This window comes from Tympanuchus pallidicinctus, unplaced genomic scaffold, assembly GCF_026119805.1.
Source record: "Tympanuchus pallidicinctus isolate F22 unplaced genomic scaffold, pur_lepc_1.0 scaffold2, whole genome shotgun sequence".
Lineage (NCBI taxonomy): Eukaryota > Metazoa > Chordata > Aves > Galliformes > Phasianidae > Tympanuchus > Tympanuchus pallidicinctus.
Window position 1 is genome coordinate 20,512,130 of NW_026294721.1, and position 16,785 is coordinate 20,528,914.

A 16,785-nucleotide genomic window follows, 5' to 3' on the forward strand; every position below is an offset into this window, starting at 1 on the left:
ACAAATTCAATTTATTTTGTTGCAATTCAGGATTTGGGTAGCAGAAAGCCTGGTAAAAACAGCTCATAATCATTACTTGCCCAGAAGAAATTGACAGTAGCTGGCATGAACTTCAAAATTAGTGGAACAAATAAAACATAAAAATCCCTTTTTTCACCAATGATCTAAATGTCTTCACTAAAAGATAGCTATGGCTAAGAACTTGTATCCAGACACCAGTGGGCATGTGATAACAGACTACAAGGTCAATTAAACAGACAGCAACATCCTAAGTCGTCTCAGCTAATAAACAGATGATAATCCTCCAGAAATCTCCATGCAGGTTTGAATATATTGCTGTTCACAATTCAAAAAAAAAAAAAAAAAAAAAAAAACAAAAAACAGCATTTTATGACCTCTTCAATTTATGACTCATTATGAAAAATGAGCAAAATTCAATTCATACAGCTGGCAAGTGGAAGTTCAGCCCATGCACCCAGGAAATGGTGACATCGCAGCACTCCTGTGGATGACTACAGCATGTTTTCAGCTATGGATCAAGGCATAACTTTTCCATTACTTCTCAGGCTCCCCACAAATCAAGGAGCACCATTAGATCTCAAGGAATTATTAAACAGTGTTTATTTAGATGCTACTGACGCATGATGTCTTGCTTGTTTACACACTTCATGTTTTCAGTAACGCTGTATTTACAAGAAGCATAATGAAAGAATTCAAGAAACAGTGTTTGCACAATTACATAAAAAGCCTTGAAGATCTCTTTGAATTCAAAAAAGATTGGAAGAATAACTAACTTCAATCTGATTTTACTTTTTAAGTGCTTTTCATAAAGAAAACTGACTATTCATTTCTCTCCCTCCCCAATTCCCCCAGTAAGCCAAGAACTACTGTTTTACTTTTCTTCATCCATATAGAGCCTAGGAGAAAAGCGTACACAGCGTTTCACAGTTGTTTCACAGTTGATAGATTATTTCTGATTTCTGTGAATGCTCAGAGTCAAATCAGGATTTTCAAATTCACCTTTGATTTCACAAAATTTCTCCCCTTCATTACCTTGCAATGGACTCTTAAAGGTTTTGATTACATGCGCTGCAAGATCAGCCATTTAATCATCAACAAAATGTGGGCCTAGATTTTATACAGTCTGTGATACAAAATCCATTTCAGCTTTCCTTAGGAAAAAAAAAAACCACCACATTAATACAACTGTATGTAAATAATTATAGCGGAACACATGGGCAGAAACAAAAAGAAAGCATGTAAATCAGAGGTTTGCTTTACTAAATTTGAATTGAGATGAAGAGTAGAACTGATTAAAAAGATCCCAAAAATGCTATTGTACTACACAGTTTGCAGCAGAGAAAGTATTTGAACAGGACTACAAAAGCATGCGTTGGGCAGGACCTAAGTTATTAGAGTATAAGAGGAAAATGTGAGGGGAATACAAATCTTAGGACATACACTAAAACCACTGTAGACAGCTGATGATTTTTTTCCTGAAACTGCTGAGGACAGCACTGAGTTCTAATAGTTCCAACCCACAAAGGAAAGAAGAGAAATCTATAATCAGTTGATCAGCTTGGAAGACTAAGTTAAGGCTTCTGGGATGGAAGAGTTAAATCCCATACACTTTTTTGAGCAAAAATATACATTAGTCTTCTTTGATCTATTGTGCAAGGGATGCTCTTTCAAAAGTACTGGCCAGCTTCATATATTACATAGCAAAGGAGCTGTGCCCTTGCTTGAAAACCTCAAGCTGGGAGCTGCTAATGGAGTGGGAAAGTAGGCAGATCTCAGAAGCAGCCATCCACAATTTACTTTATGCAACTTTATGCAACTTTTAAAAAAAAGGAAGAAAAATAAAAACCACAAACAAAAATCCAAACAAGAAAAAAACGGGGGGGAGGGGGAGAGGGAAGAAAGAGAAAAGAAAAAAAAAAAACAACCAAGAAGGATTCAACAACTGGACTGGAAGGTAAATCTGGAAATATCTGCTCACGGTGCCTAAAAGTTTGCATTCAGCAATGAGATTACACTCAAGGGCACTCAGGGGCCATGCCAAAATAAGCACAGGGTATTGCACTTAGATTTTGACATCATGGCTTCCAGACAAGATATCTGGAAGTAAATGAAATTGAAAATGCAAATAGAAGCATCTACAATGCAAGTACCCAAATCTTAATGATTTTGTTTAAATTCCAGGTTATTCTGGAATGTGAAAACTCCTTGCTGCTTGGATCCATGACAACTACATAGATGCTATTCATTTATTTGAACAATCTGCACCAATATGGTAAGCCATGTTCCAGAGTCATGGGCCACTTATGTCCTACAATGCATTGGTGGGAAGGGACATGGAACACTTTGTGCTTCCTTCTGTCTCAAGAACAGCAACATGAAAAGTATTAAACAACATAAAAAAGCAGGATGTAGTGACAATCCTTGATTTATAAACACTGTTTACACACTAGACAAGTTTCCAAGAATATACCAAAAAGGATGTCGCTAAGCAAAAGTGATGGTAAAAGGAGTATTTAGTTAATATGCCTGAGTATAATTTGCAGGAATAAGAACAGCTTTCCAAGCTACCACCAAGTAAAAGAGAAGAAAGCACCAAGTACAACAAAAAGAAAATACTTTTAAGTATAAACATAAATTGGTTTATGTCTGAGCCTGTCTGACACAGAGAAAATGAGCTACTAATTCAATTGAAATCCAGCTTCTGCACATATTACTGTTAAACATCCAGCATTTGATGCTGAGATTTCAGCACTTATTTTAATATTATAGGCAAACAGTTTCAGCAATTCATTGGTTTTCCTTAAAACAAACAAACAGAAACTCTTACCTTTGGATCAAAATCCAGTGACATACATCACACCACAATGAAATCAATCATCATTTGAGATGATGAAATGGGTAAGCTTACAACTTACCAACAGCTATGACTTGTATCAGCTCTCCTTTTTAGCATTTTCCTTTTTACTTCCAGAGAATTTTAGAAACATGTTTCCTAATAGCCTTAAACACAGAAAATCCAATTACAAAGTAATGAAAAACCTATAATTAACCTACTATTTTTGAATCTGTTCAACAGACAGAAGCAATTCAGAATTGACAAGAATGCATTGTACAGGATGCATTTTTTGCATTTTTTAACAGCCTTTCAGCATATGGCAAGATTCATTTTAATTTCATTCAGGACATGGCATACACAAAGCAAATAAGGACATCTAGTCAAAATCATGATGTAAGAAAAATTAGAGATCGAAACAAAAATTAAATGAAAAAACCTTTTTTGTAATAAATAATGGCAGTTGTATCAAATAAGAATATAATTAAGTTAAAAAGAGACACAAGAAGAACCCCCAATAAAAAGTTGCTTAAAGACAGGAACGCACAATGATTCATTCTTGTTCAGCTTTATTCTTACTCTACTCAAAGTATCAACAGCACCATTAACAGATGCACAGAAACACTCTCAACCCTTTGCAACACTATAATTAGATTGAATAGGGCTATAAATCTCCAAAGTGCTGCACAAACATTAAGCTCTGAAAAGGATGTGGAATGGTAGCATACAAGACAAGTGAAGTGACTTGCTGTAGGGCAACACAGAAGGGCAATGAATCAAAGGATCCAGGCTCTCCTTAGCAATGACTCACACCTGATCTCAGGGCCACCTCATTTTGGTCCTAAATCACAAGCTGCTGAATTCAGCAGAATGCATTTTGTTTTCAGTCATATGTCAGGCTTTAAAAAAATAAAGAAATAAATCAGAAATTAGAAAAAAACATTCTAAGTATCACCTGTGGGTCAAACGCTATGCATTGTTGTCTTCTTGTCTTTGTATTCTAACAGGGACTGTTTAAGTACCAGTACAGCTGAGGGTACTCTAAAAATTGAAAGGCTAGCAGTGAAATTTTATGAGAGCTTGTCAGAGTTCAACCACAAAACTGATCTGTATAATCGTAAGGAATGCGTACACAAAATATACAGCAATGGCCATCAAGTTGCCTTGACAATCCCCTCCAGCCCCATTACCTGTCGATGCTGAATTCAAGATTCAACTAGATGCTTAGATGCTGGGAGAGTTCTGCTGAAAGGGATCTCAAGGCCTTTAAAGAATTTGCTTTTGCAAGACAAGCCTTGCAAGGCTATTCTTGGTAGCGCAAAACCATCTTTGGAATCAAAGCTTGCAGTATAATCTGCTACCCAAAGTTATAGTTACCCAAGCAGACAGATGCTAAGAAAGAAAGAAAGAAAGAAGGCATGAGGCACAAGTTCTGGAATCAACGGCAAAATGCATTGACCATTTCACAGGTGTGAGCTGGACGTGATGGTTAATGTTTGTTAGAGGTTTGTGTGTGTGAAGATCCATATGGCCACACCCCCTCCCTCCCTACAAGAAATGCAGAAAATATTTTTTATTTTTAAGGAGAAAAAGCATCTACAATGTTTCAGTTTTAACTATATCATTATCTCAAGAATTTATCTCTAAGTTCTTAATAGAAAGCATTTCACTGAATTTTCCATTTTGCCTGAAGCACACACATCTGCAAGAACAGTAGCTTCACCAGGTACCTTGAATGCGAGGTGCAACACCAGAGGCATTTCTTACATTTCAACGTTCATAAAAATCCAGAGGAGAAAGTTCTGACAAGCATTTGTTAATGTTTTGACACATGCTATAAATATCCTGGCTGCCAGCAAAGGAAAAAGTAATCCCATAATATTTGAAGAATTTCTGGTTTTATTGTTTAAAGTGTAAACATTTCACATGAACCCTAATCCACTGTAGCCAGCAAGCTCATTCTCACGTTAAGCAGGTTAGCATTCCAGACCAGCTCAAGGGGATGAGTGTGTTGCTCAGGTGATTTGTTTGAACATTGCCTAAACTAAGAAATTACTACAGAATGAAGAGGAGGATGCTATATTTCCACACTGTTTGCAATAGACCACTTGTACTTCAGATTAACCTACCTGTGTGGACATGAAGAAATCACTCACAAAGCATTGCTTTACTATTGCAGGATCAAGACATTTAAACCAAATCTTTCAAGCAGTCGATGGAGTACAATCTGAAAGGTAAAACTTTTTTTGTTCTCCTAGTGTAGGTTTAAGACTAACTGGCCATTCACTATCACAGCCTCAGTATTCCACAGCAGGCAATACCATTGGATTCATTTTCACTATGCAGTACCTTATATTCCAGCAGTGCTTTGTGGCTACGAGCACTAGTGACAGAACAGGTTCTGAACTGTGTTTCTTTCCAATGCCTAACATTTCAGTTGTAACAAATAAAAGCTTACCCATTTCCACTTTCAATTTTAGAAGAAGTTGAATACTGTAAAAAGGAAATACAGGAACATGGAGTTGTCTCATTTTAAATTAGTTAACAAAGGTGAAAAAATAGGAGAAAATGTGAAAAGGAAGGCAAAAGGTGATGGAAAGAACAAACAAGTACAAAATGGGGGGAAAAAAAAAAGAAGTACTTGGAGAAAGAGAACAAACTGGAAAACAAGAGAATTTATTTGGCTTAAGAGGGAAAGGAAAGCACGCTGACATCTAACTGCTTGTCCTATCTAAGAGCTGTAGGTTATTTCATTAACAGATCAAACCTAATATCCTGACAATTTTAAGCACGCTCCATCATCCATTTGTTGTTTTTCTGTGTTGTTTCTTTTTGCTGTTTTTTTTTTGTTGTTGTTTCCTTTTTCTTTTGTTTTACTAGATTAGAATTACTGAGTCATGCTAACTGCTTAGGGCTTTATCCAATTTTCTTGGTATTAAGAGAGGGTGATACACTGAGCAAGTACACAACTGCTGCAGTGCCTGCCACTAGCAATATTTGGGATGATGTAAACAAACCAAAAGTATTTGAAATATTCAGGACAAAATGATTTTGAGGACATAAAGCTAGAATTGAATACCACAGCTGAGATCACATATCCTACCTGGCCTTAATCCTGCCTAAAGGCATAAATGCAATATCTATTTGAAGCAATCTCCATAGACATCTGAGCCTACTTCCAGAATATTGCTCCCTTAGCTAAAAAACTATTACATACTTAAAGGATAAGGGCCTGCTAAATTCCAGCAGTGTCTCTTTATCTCCACTGCCAGAAACTCAATGGGAAAAAAGAAATAAATAATAATAAAAAAAAGCTGTTTGTCTATCCCCAAAGTTGCTTCACAAACAAACAAAAAAAAAGCTTTCAATAAGCCAGCATGCCAATTCTATTGGTACAAATTAACTCATATGTAAGTGCACTTACATTTAATCCTTACTTTCATAAGCTTTACTATTTTCTTTCTAAAAGAAAAAAAAAAAAAAAACATGCAATTCAAAACATGAGGTCTGTACTATCTCTTTCTCTTCCTCTGTGAATAGAATGTGAATAGATCACCTAAATGTTCAGAGCCTTACAACAACATTTGTTAAAGGTTCTGCTATTGATAGCCCCCAGGTTGTTGTTGAAGACCAGTATGCTGTTCCCTGGTTTTTGCATAGAACTTACAGGCAGATAGAGGCAACAGCCTCCAGCAGACAAAGGATGAAACCTAAGATCCAAGAGCTTGATTAATCTTGGTGTAAATGTGCTGCTATGCTGCAAGCTAGTGGCAGCTACATGACAGCATCTGTGGTGTAACTACATAATAAAGCTAGATACTGGCCAGGTTTGCCTAGTTTTTCCCCCAGACTTCATCCTGTGGCAGTAGGCTGTAGCCTTGACATTCACTGCCCAATATTTTTCATTCTTCACAGCAGAATTTCTCATTGATCCTGTATACCTGTAACTGACATGATAAAAATGAAATTACTCCAGAAGGTTCAAAAGAGAGAAAGAAAATATTTATTAAGAATCAATCCACATCCAGGAAATACTCCTGTATTTAAACAAGCTCCAAGCCTTCAGCTGAGTCTGCAAATGAAAGACTAAGGAAAGTGATTGTTGAGTCAGAAGAGAGAAAATAACAGCTCCACAGCCAGATGTGCTGACATTAAATTCAAGTGAAAGGATTTGTTTGCTCTCCTGTCAGTGCCACAAAGAAAATTGACATGTGCAATTTCTGGTTCCTTCAGACCCAGAAGAAATAAATATTCTGAAAGGCAGATTCTGTCCTTATTTGCATTCTCCATGTCCCCTCTGGTGAGAGTAGAGAAAACTAAGGTCACATCACAGTTATATAACAGCCAGGAGAGAATCTGTTTTGTATTCACACTGCCACACAGATCCTGAACCGTTAAGGATCTAAGGGACTGCTGGCAAAAAATGTATAGCTAATGATGATGACTATGTTGAAAAATAGTGTATTGTAGCTGAGAATTTGCCCCATCAAATAGTGTTACTGTACTCTTTGTGTCTACTGTTATTTCCATGGAAGTAAATAGGAGGCATTACTTTCAGAGCTGTGTAAATCTGTCAGGAGCTGGATAGAAGCTCAGACCCTGACGTACTGTTGTTTTCCTTAAAAGTACCTTTCTAATCTCAGCACCTGTCTTTTCTAATTTCAGCTAAATCTTAGCTTTCACCACCTGTGCCTTTTAACTATTGCTACCTTTAACATCTCATAGCAACTGTGAAATTTTCCCAGTGCTCATACAAAACACCACAGCTTCTAATGTATTGAAACAGGCAACATGCTCCTATACTGTCTACTCTTTGCGACCTAAATGTATCAAGTCTGTAACATTTTTAAGCCTTTCTTCTTCATTTCATCTTCAATCCAAAGGTCAATAACTTCTGCAGCTATATATGCAGCACTAGAAGCATCTGTAAGAAAGCTATCACAAGAGACCTTTAATTTAGGTCATTTCCTTCATATTTATAAAATAGGTCTGATGGACCTACTGGGAAAAAAAATCACCAAATTTTGAACAGTGTGCAGCTTCTATGCCAGGAGATACGGTACATACATCAGCTGTAAAAACAAGACTAAAGAGCAAGGACATGCATAAAAAACTCCAGAGTTTCCCATGGAAATGATAACTAGTTTTAAACTATTAAATTGAGGGACTCATCAAAACTTCTTTTAGTACTAGAAGGTCTCCACTGCTTTCAGCACATGATCACAGGACATGGATGCAGTGTAACAGATTCATGGTCTGCAGGACTTTTAGGATAGGGAAGAAGTTACAAAGTTACAGAATACCGCAAATCTGGATAGAGCAGCTCAAATTTCAGGTGCTTGATCCTCAGATGATACAATTGGGAGAACACGTACTGCAGTGCATCAAGGACGTCATTAGGTAACATCTTGAACTGAAGATATTTCTCACAAGAACTATGAATAAGCCTTCTGGGAGGATATAGAATAGAAACTGTTCAAGAAGACAGGGAACAGAGAAGTATTTTGGGATATATTCAAATTGTTCCAAAATGTTTAGGAGCAAAAAACCAGTTTTTAACAGATACACTAGGATGATGTGAACACAGAACAAAGTTTCTGAATTATAATATTTTATTTTTACTGCAACATTTTTATAAGCTCCCTTGTTTCCTAAAATAAACTTCAAAAAATGGAACTGGGACATTGATGGCATACATCAATTGCTATGCACTTTTCTTCCTTCATCTACCCAAATTCTCTGCACAATGGTTTCCTGCTGGTCCTTAGAGTAGTCCCGAAGGCAGAAGAGAAACAACCATTTGATTTCATAACCAGAACTTCAGTAGCTCTGTTTCCAGACATAGGAAGAAATAAGACAATTTTACCAGTAAGAAAATTGGTTTCACAGGTATAGAACACAAAAATTTAGACTACTATGGGTGTGTTTGCTGTTTAAGACCTGCTTATTTATCTATACACATACCTCTCTTTACAATCTAAGCACCTGCCGTGTAATTTCATGTAAGGATTAGGGGCATGACAGTGACAATCTGCTTGCTCTAACTGAATTTGAGCTGGTTTGTAAGAATGAGTAAATGAGAAAAATGAGTCATGTTTTTCTCTTGAAAATGATTCGCTTCATCAAATCTATGAAGCCTATGAAGTATTTGCTCTCTTCAAGAAGGAAAGCCACAGAACAACTGCCCATACAGTTTCTACTCATAACACTGCTACTCTAGGAGGCCTAGATTCTCTAGCTAACATAAAAAACAACCTATCCTCAGAGCTCACACAGACCCCCATTTCACTGAGCTGTATACTGCATACCACACAAGCCAAAAGCCTTTTAAGTAGTGCCATGGTAATGGTATGTTCTAAGAGATTTAGTATTTCAACTCTGTGACTAGTTGGACTCATTTTAGCACCTCAGCGGCACTTTGGTGAACTATAAATACCCAAACCCAAAGCTGAAATCCACAATCCCTTCTGGATGTCCACAGGTGTCTTTCTAACTAACTAAGGATGTTTTGATGGCTGTAGGCAGAGCTCATATCATCTCAACAGGTGTCAGAAAATATCTCCTGCTGAGCTCATCTAGGAACCATAAAATAAGCAGACTATCAGTATCAGGCATGAGGAAAGGCTGTTCAGCCAAATACATGATAGAACAGGGAGTCCAAGAGGAAAAAGGTTTTAATCAAGTGTCTATATGCATGCAAGCCTGCAGTAACAGGGCCCCAGCTGGATTCCCACCAGCTGAGAGCTTGTGAACCCTTTATTGTAGGATGCAACTCCACCAAATTTCCTGTGAACTGAAACATTATGGGGCTGCTGAGGCTACAAACCCTGGCAGGAGTATGAAGGCCACATCTCACATAGACTCAGAGCATAATGTTCAACCTAAAACACAGCAGTCACAACAACCTCCAGTCAAAACCACCAGGGAGACAGAGCTTACTTTTACATAGTATCCAAAGGGTTAGCAAACTGCTTCATAAATTAATAAATTAGCAGCCCTGGTCCCAGTTAACGCTCAGCCTCAAAGCCATGTCTCACAGCTATCAAAGCCACAGCCCGGACAGCATGCTGCACAGAACGCTCAGGACTTATTCCTAGGGCTATTTCTATTTTCAATGATTTAAAAAGACATTTAGGTACAACTGAGATTTTCAGACCAAGGGATGAAATCCATGAATTCATTCTCCAAAGTACGAAGTTGCAAAGAGACACTTTAGTGAGACTGTTAGTTACATAAAATTGTCTACAGCTATTTTGAGACTCCAGCTGTGTCCCCCAAACACAGATTTCCATGCCGCCAAGCCTAACACAATTACTGAATCAAATATAGTGTCTCTGCTGATTGCTTCTTTCACACGTACATGACCATCTGCTTACACACCCCTTTTTTGTTTTAATTATTTATATTTCTTTTTTACCTTGACGCATATTTAGACCGTACACTCCTTGAAAAACAATGCATTTCTATGTTTGCGCCTACGCAATATGGCCCTAAATACAATTTGGGGTTTTAGGCATCTCAACAGAACAAATTATTAGGATACATAGGATTAACAGCTTTAAAGGACTGGAAATATAAATGTCAGTAGCTTAAACAACAGAGTGATGTAAACTTGGGAAAAACACACGTAGGGAATAAGCTCGGCTGAGGAGGAAATGAGTGTTTGTATGCTGCAAGCTATATTTGTTTTTCCTTTGTGCAAACTGGCTAATGGTTGTGAGAGTTTTGCCCTTTACTCAACTCTTTTTTTAATCATCAAAAATAAAACAAACATTTTGTATGGTAAATCATGGCTGGGGAAATGCTCTGTGGCTGAATGGTGCGAGTGATGAGGAACTAGTAAGAGAGCACACATTTCCCTTAAAGCCTTATGAATATTTAAAATCAATTGAAAAGGTGTAACAGGAAAAAAAAACCCACAGAGATCACCTCTAAGTCACACCCCATAATCAGTATGGGCTCCATACCACAGGGCTCTAGACCACAGGGGCCTCACAGAGAGCTCCACCCTCTCAGAGATGTTTAAAGAAAAAGCCACAGAGATTACTCAGTGAGCAAATAGAAAAAGAATGGCTTTAAAGTAAGAAACGTCAGCAGGGTGGAAAAAAGAATGATCCAACCACATGTTAAAAGCTTCCCGTGCCACTCAAAGGACAGCAGCAGCAGGGCAGGGACTGTGCAGGCCCACTGCTCCTGGACGAGTGGGATGCCAAAGGGTGCATCCCAGGGCCAAGCACTGCTGCTGCCTGCCTTTATTGAACATGCACCAGGATCACATGCTGGAAAGTGAGCAAGCGTTAAGATAAGCTTGGAGCTGAGTGCTCAGCACCATCAGGTGAGCAGAATGGTTTCACCTGCCAAGTTGGGTGCATCTCTTCTGTAAGTGTGTGGGAGAGCACGGAAAGTTGTCACTATGAAGCATAAGGGCAACATCTGTGAAGCAAATAAAACAAGGGACATGACACACTGACCAGCAGCATCAGAAAGCCACTACAAGAGGCAAAAGACCTGTCTGACCTTGCTGATTTGGGAACAAGGACATTCTGGGGAGGAGGTAGCAGGACCTAACATAGTTATGCATAATATCACACTTTGTGGAAGATCTGCTTAGGCAATAGCCAACAGTTACAACTCAAAACAAAACACCTTTGTAAAACTGATAGCATGTACTTTTCAGTACTTTCCCCTTTGGTCAGAACACCTGCAAACAAGTGCAGGTGTGCTCACGCTGGGCTGGCAGCACTCACGCTTCCCTACCTTGAGGTCTGCCTGCCACTACATCTCAGTTTGATGCAAAACAGCTGCCTGAACAAAACAAAAACATGAAGGGGTAAGGTGTAGGTAAAAATATCATCAGGACCTGACGAAAACACAGCAGGAAGATGGAAGGCATAGGTAGTGAGTGGCAGTAAAGAAAAAAATAAGTGGATGTTGCATTTATACCAAATCAGACTCTCCCCATTCCAGCTAAGGTATTTACTGTATGGTAAGGTATTTTACTGGCATGGAACAACTGGCACGTGTTGCCATTGTCAACCATACCAGTAAAATTTGCTGGTATTAAGACCACATACACAGAGATAACCAGTAGGTATGTTTTCTGATTTCAGCAGCAGCATCAGGTTAAGTCTGACCTTCTGTATGCTCTTTGAGTAGAACTAGGAATGTATGCAGGTATTTTCACTGCTCTGAGCATCCTGCCCACCAGTTTTGTTTTTCATCAGACTGTAGCTGGACATCATGTTGGCAAGATGGTTTTCCTCAGCACTTGGAAACAATTACAAGACATAATTACTCCCACACAGTGGATGCACCTCTCAGCTAGAAGATTGGACTCTCCCTTGGATGCTGTTATTAATAGTCCAAGCATATAATAGGCAGTTTGCACTATTTTGCATACATAGTAATGCTAATGTGATCTCAGAATGAGGACAGTAAGTGCAACTTTTTGTCAATTATTATTGCAAACTTCCTGGATAAGCACTTAAAACGTACATATATTGCCATCCTGCAGATAGATGTTAAAGTCATGATAACATTATACCCGCTGGTTACATGGTGAGTTGGCCACAGCCTGGTGATCAGCTGCTGCTGTGGTCAATATTCATCAGACAAGTGCTTATTACTCCAGTGTTTCTGAATACTAAGTTGCATTGCTCTAATTTCTTGGAAAGTGTAGGGCTGAGCTAATCAGAAACCTCATGTGTGACTTGGTTTTCACCCTTGCTATCGCTGCTTCTACAGCACTGTCCTTTAAGGATCCCATTATCTTCTCATGGATGCTGAAAAACAACATTCTGTGCCATCAGATCTTCTCAGCAGAAGACTTAAATCTACGTCAAGTTACAAAGTATTGATATTTCAGGTGTATAAATTCCCAGATAACAAACAACACAAAGTCACTTTTCTCCCATGAAAAAAGAAAACCTACAAGTTTAAACCACTTTCATGACTCCATTGGGAATAAGAATATATAGTAATGTTAAGTTCCTACATACAAACAGAAACAACCCTAAACCTCATGCCCTAGAGAGCATAATGAGTACAAGTTCTCCCATTACGGAAGCAAACAGTTGTTGGCTGTGTGCAGTATTAGCATGTAACATCTCCAAAGGTTTGCCACTTCAGCCACAGAAACAAAAAGAATCAGGCCACTGCACTGAACAGCAGAAAACAATTGAGTTCAACTTAATTTGGCCAGAGAAAAGAAAGAGAAGAGTCGGGGAAAAAAGCATGATCGAATTGTGGAGGTTAGATAGGATTCATGTAAATGTATGGAAATGTAGGAGGTTTGAGACAAGTAAAAGAGTGATAGTGCGAATAAATCTGAATGAATCAATGGGGGATCTGTCAGAGAGATGTTTGAAAAGGTCCACTAAGCACAGATACAAGAAAAAAGTTTGGCTGGCAACAAGTGACAGATACAGCAGGTATACGCCATGTCCATTAATGGGACTGAGATTATAATAGTTCTGAATTGTTGGCTTTTTAAATTATTACTATTGAAGAAATACAATTGAATAATCCTGACATTTCCTTGCCAAAAGCTGGGGTTTGACAAAAATAAGCCATAGAGTGTTTTCTACTTTTATATTATATGAAAAAAATGAAGAAGTATTAACAAAACTGTGAAAACTTCCATGGGGAAAAAAAAAAAAAAAGTATTTTTGGTGATATTTCTAAAAATTCCTTTCAAAACAAAAACACACACTCACATGTGTTGCACAATTCCTTCCCTTTCAATTCTAACAGAATAATCTTTGTAAAATATGTAAATATTCTTCTCAAGAGCTACAGATAAGATAGGAAAGATAATTTGCATTCAAGAAATGATGACATTTACTGATGAAAAACAAGGAATTGGTTTGAAAGGTGCAAGCAGAATGCCAATAGACATACATAACTAAGGCTGACTGCCCTAAATTACTACTGTAGCTAAAGAAATTTTACGAGTCTTCAGTGGGTCCCTTCTGACAAGTTATCATCAGTTAGCTGGACTAGAGATGCACATAAACAGTTCAGTGGGTAAATGAGGCCTCATAAGAGGACAAAAGGATCTGGTAGACCTGAGCAGCTCCACAGATTTGTTTGTCAAGTAATGAAAAGAGCACATTTGAGAGGGAGGAGTAACATAGGCCAGGCAGATATAACCTTGGCAATAATGTTGTGCTGGCAGAGGGATAGTACAAGGCTCTTTCTGGCAGACATTGACATTCCTTGCCCTGAAACTCAGTGTCTGCCACTCTCAAAACAGGAGGATAAAACAAGCTGCACCCACAGAAGCACTTGCAACTTTCCCTTGCTTGCAGAGCAGTGCAGACAGTAGGAACTGTGTGACTGGGATGGAACAGATACGCATTCCCACTGGGGCTGGACTGCAGGCTGGTCTGAGTGTGAAAGTGACACGTCTGTGTTACAGCTAAGGAAAGCGAACGAGAAGCCTGAAATCAATTCAGATACAGAAAAGTTAACAGGCAAATCCAGCTCATGAGGTGGGACCATTTTCTGTAATGAAGCACATTATGATGCCTCCCCAGGTTGGTTCATTTATTTGAGATGCTGTGGAACAGCTGATTTGCTCCCTGAAGAACTTTGAATACAAATCATCAGACTAAGAATCAGTCAGAGGAAAGGAAAGTAGAGATTTCAGTTCAGCTATTGGTGTTACTGCAGAGACCTCACTGCAGATAACATATTGTTGCCTCCATAATAACTACACTAAGACAAGAGATGCCAATGAATCCAGATGCTCACTGAAAGACATTAGACATGCTACATGGTCTTACTTTTCACAATTTTTTTTGTTGTCACCTGTATACTGATGGGTCAGTTCTAACTAACTTAGACTATAACTTTCAGGTACAGGTGCAGAAATGATCTGGAGAACCCCTAGGACAAGGGGATTCTGGGCCCAGAACAATTCTTTCTCTCTTTGGAAACAGTCTGCCCTCAGAATAGAGAGTTAGGTCAGGATAAAAACAGATTTGAAGAGTCCTCTGTACTTTATGGAAAGTAAAACACTTTCCCCAGATGCTATTAACCCGCACACAGATTTGCTAAAGTAGCTATGTCCCTACTCTTTCTTCCTTAATAACCTTCTTCTGTTATCTTTCTCTTCCTCTATGACAGGAGGGTGTTTTTTCTAGAGTATGTTTACTAGTTCCCTAAATTTCTAATTATAGTTCTCTGCTCTACCATCTGTGCCACAATCTCTCCATGCTTTTTTTTAATGTTATCAGTTACCAATTGTTCTGCTGCCTCCTCCCCTCAGTAACAAATTGCACTTCCCTCCTCCACACCTGATCCTTTTTCAGCCTTTGGCACACACTGAGGACAGCCTCTGAAATCTGCTGAGATGAGAATGCCTCCTCAGCACAGAAGGCAAAACACACCACTCAAATTGGGAGAAGCTTGTCAAATGCCACAGATGTCTGAGGTTATTCTCATCCTATCCCAGCAGGGTCTAGTCTGAAAACCACCTCTACCTGGAAAGGAGAGCAGAAAGAGGCATCCTAGGCCACTGGGGGATGCAAAATTCAGTTTCAATAGCCAAGATAACACATCCAAGTGAAAGCACATCACTTAGTAATTTAGAGTGGGAAAGGATAGAGGAAAGTGAGAAGTTGAAGAAACAGCAAAAGCTTATAAAAAAAATCAGAATGCAAGGAAGAAAAAATAAACAATCAAAAAATTGACTTAAGAAGAATGACTCAGATCAAAAGTCACCGAGTCACGATATTTGTGACTTACTAGAAAAGTAAAATAATACAGTGCTTGCTCTCCTCATCTTTCTGCCTGAAGAGATTATACGTGTGTGTATATATATATATATTTATAAAGACAGAATCAAAATATAACATCCCATAAACAGAAGTTGAGATTGGCCTTTTTTCTGTTTCCATGTAAACTTCTAGGAATATCAAGACAGGTTGTCAAACAATTTTTATCTCTCTGAAATGCTTGCCCTTCCCTTTTTATGATATTATCATTTGCCTGTTTCTTTTTCATAGCACAGGTACAGTTTAAATAGGCAGTAGAAGCTGTGTTACTACATAATTTAAAATCAGATATGCTGTGTTTCTCAAATATGATAAAGCAAAGCATACTTCTCTTAAAGCATACTGCAGCTTGTAATGCAAGCTTACATTTGTGGAGTCAGACATCATACATCCTTGTCATCCACAGCAAGGTCTCACACAAAGAAAAGCCCCTTTCCACCCTCAGAGGGGGTGCCACCAGCAAAACATTTAACATCCTTCCATTTTTCAGCAAGTATCTGTCTGACACAACTGGCATTCTGCTCTCCCCTAATTAAACTCAGTTACAGCATCCTTAATAGACAGAGCAGCACTTTTCCCAACTGGTTTAGAACTGTTGTATTCCTATATCACTGTATTTCAAAGCAAGAAAGTCACTCTCTTAACATCAAGTCTTCCTGGTCTCTGTGAACATTGATTTAAGGTGTTGCCAAGAAAATACAACCAGAGTATCTTTTGTATGGTCAGTTCAAGGTCAGCAGGAGTGGCTAGTGAACAATGTGAGCCTCTTTCATTGAAGAAAAAGGGGAAAAAAATATTTTTACATTAACAGAAGCAAGTACTGGCACTAAATATGCAAACCATGAGGCAACAGCACTCTTCCACACTACGAGAATCTGAACAACTTCAACAACATAAAAGAACATAATGACTTACTCTAGACGTCTTTCTAAACTTGATCAGAGATAACATAATTATCCATTGCTTGAGCTCTCTAACCCTTTTTGGTTGTTGTTGCCAATCTGCATATCATGTGCTTGATTTAAACTGCTCAAGACAGGAGCCTCTTCATATTATTATTTGTTAGTGGAGCTATGAATACAGTATGGAAGTCTTTAGAACAAGCTACATAAAACAAAATAAGTAGGATTAAAGCATGTCTTTTCATGGTAT

General features: G+C 38.3%; 1 protein-coding gene across 5 annotated transcripts in view; it reads left to right on the forward strand.

Annotated features, from left to right (window-relative positions):
* Positions 1-16,785, forward strand: part of CUNH4orf19 (chromosome unknown C4orf19 homolog) — a 42,632-nt gene that overhangs the window by 17,208 nt on the left and 8,639 nt on the right. For all 5 annotated transcript variants that reach the window (XM_052682358.1, XM_052682357.1, XM_052682360.1 and 2 more), the window contains 2 exons: positions 2,203-2,293; positions 5,034-5,088. In XM_052682358.1, coding sequence (XP_052538318.1) covers positions 2,257-2,293; positions 5,034-5,088 — 92 coding nt within the window. In that variant the 5' untranslated portion in view covers positions 2,203-2,256. The remainder of the gene's footprint in view (positions 1-2,202; positions 2,294-5,033; positions 5,089-16,785) is intronic.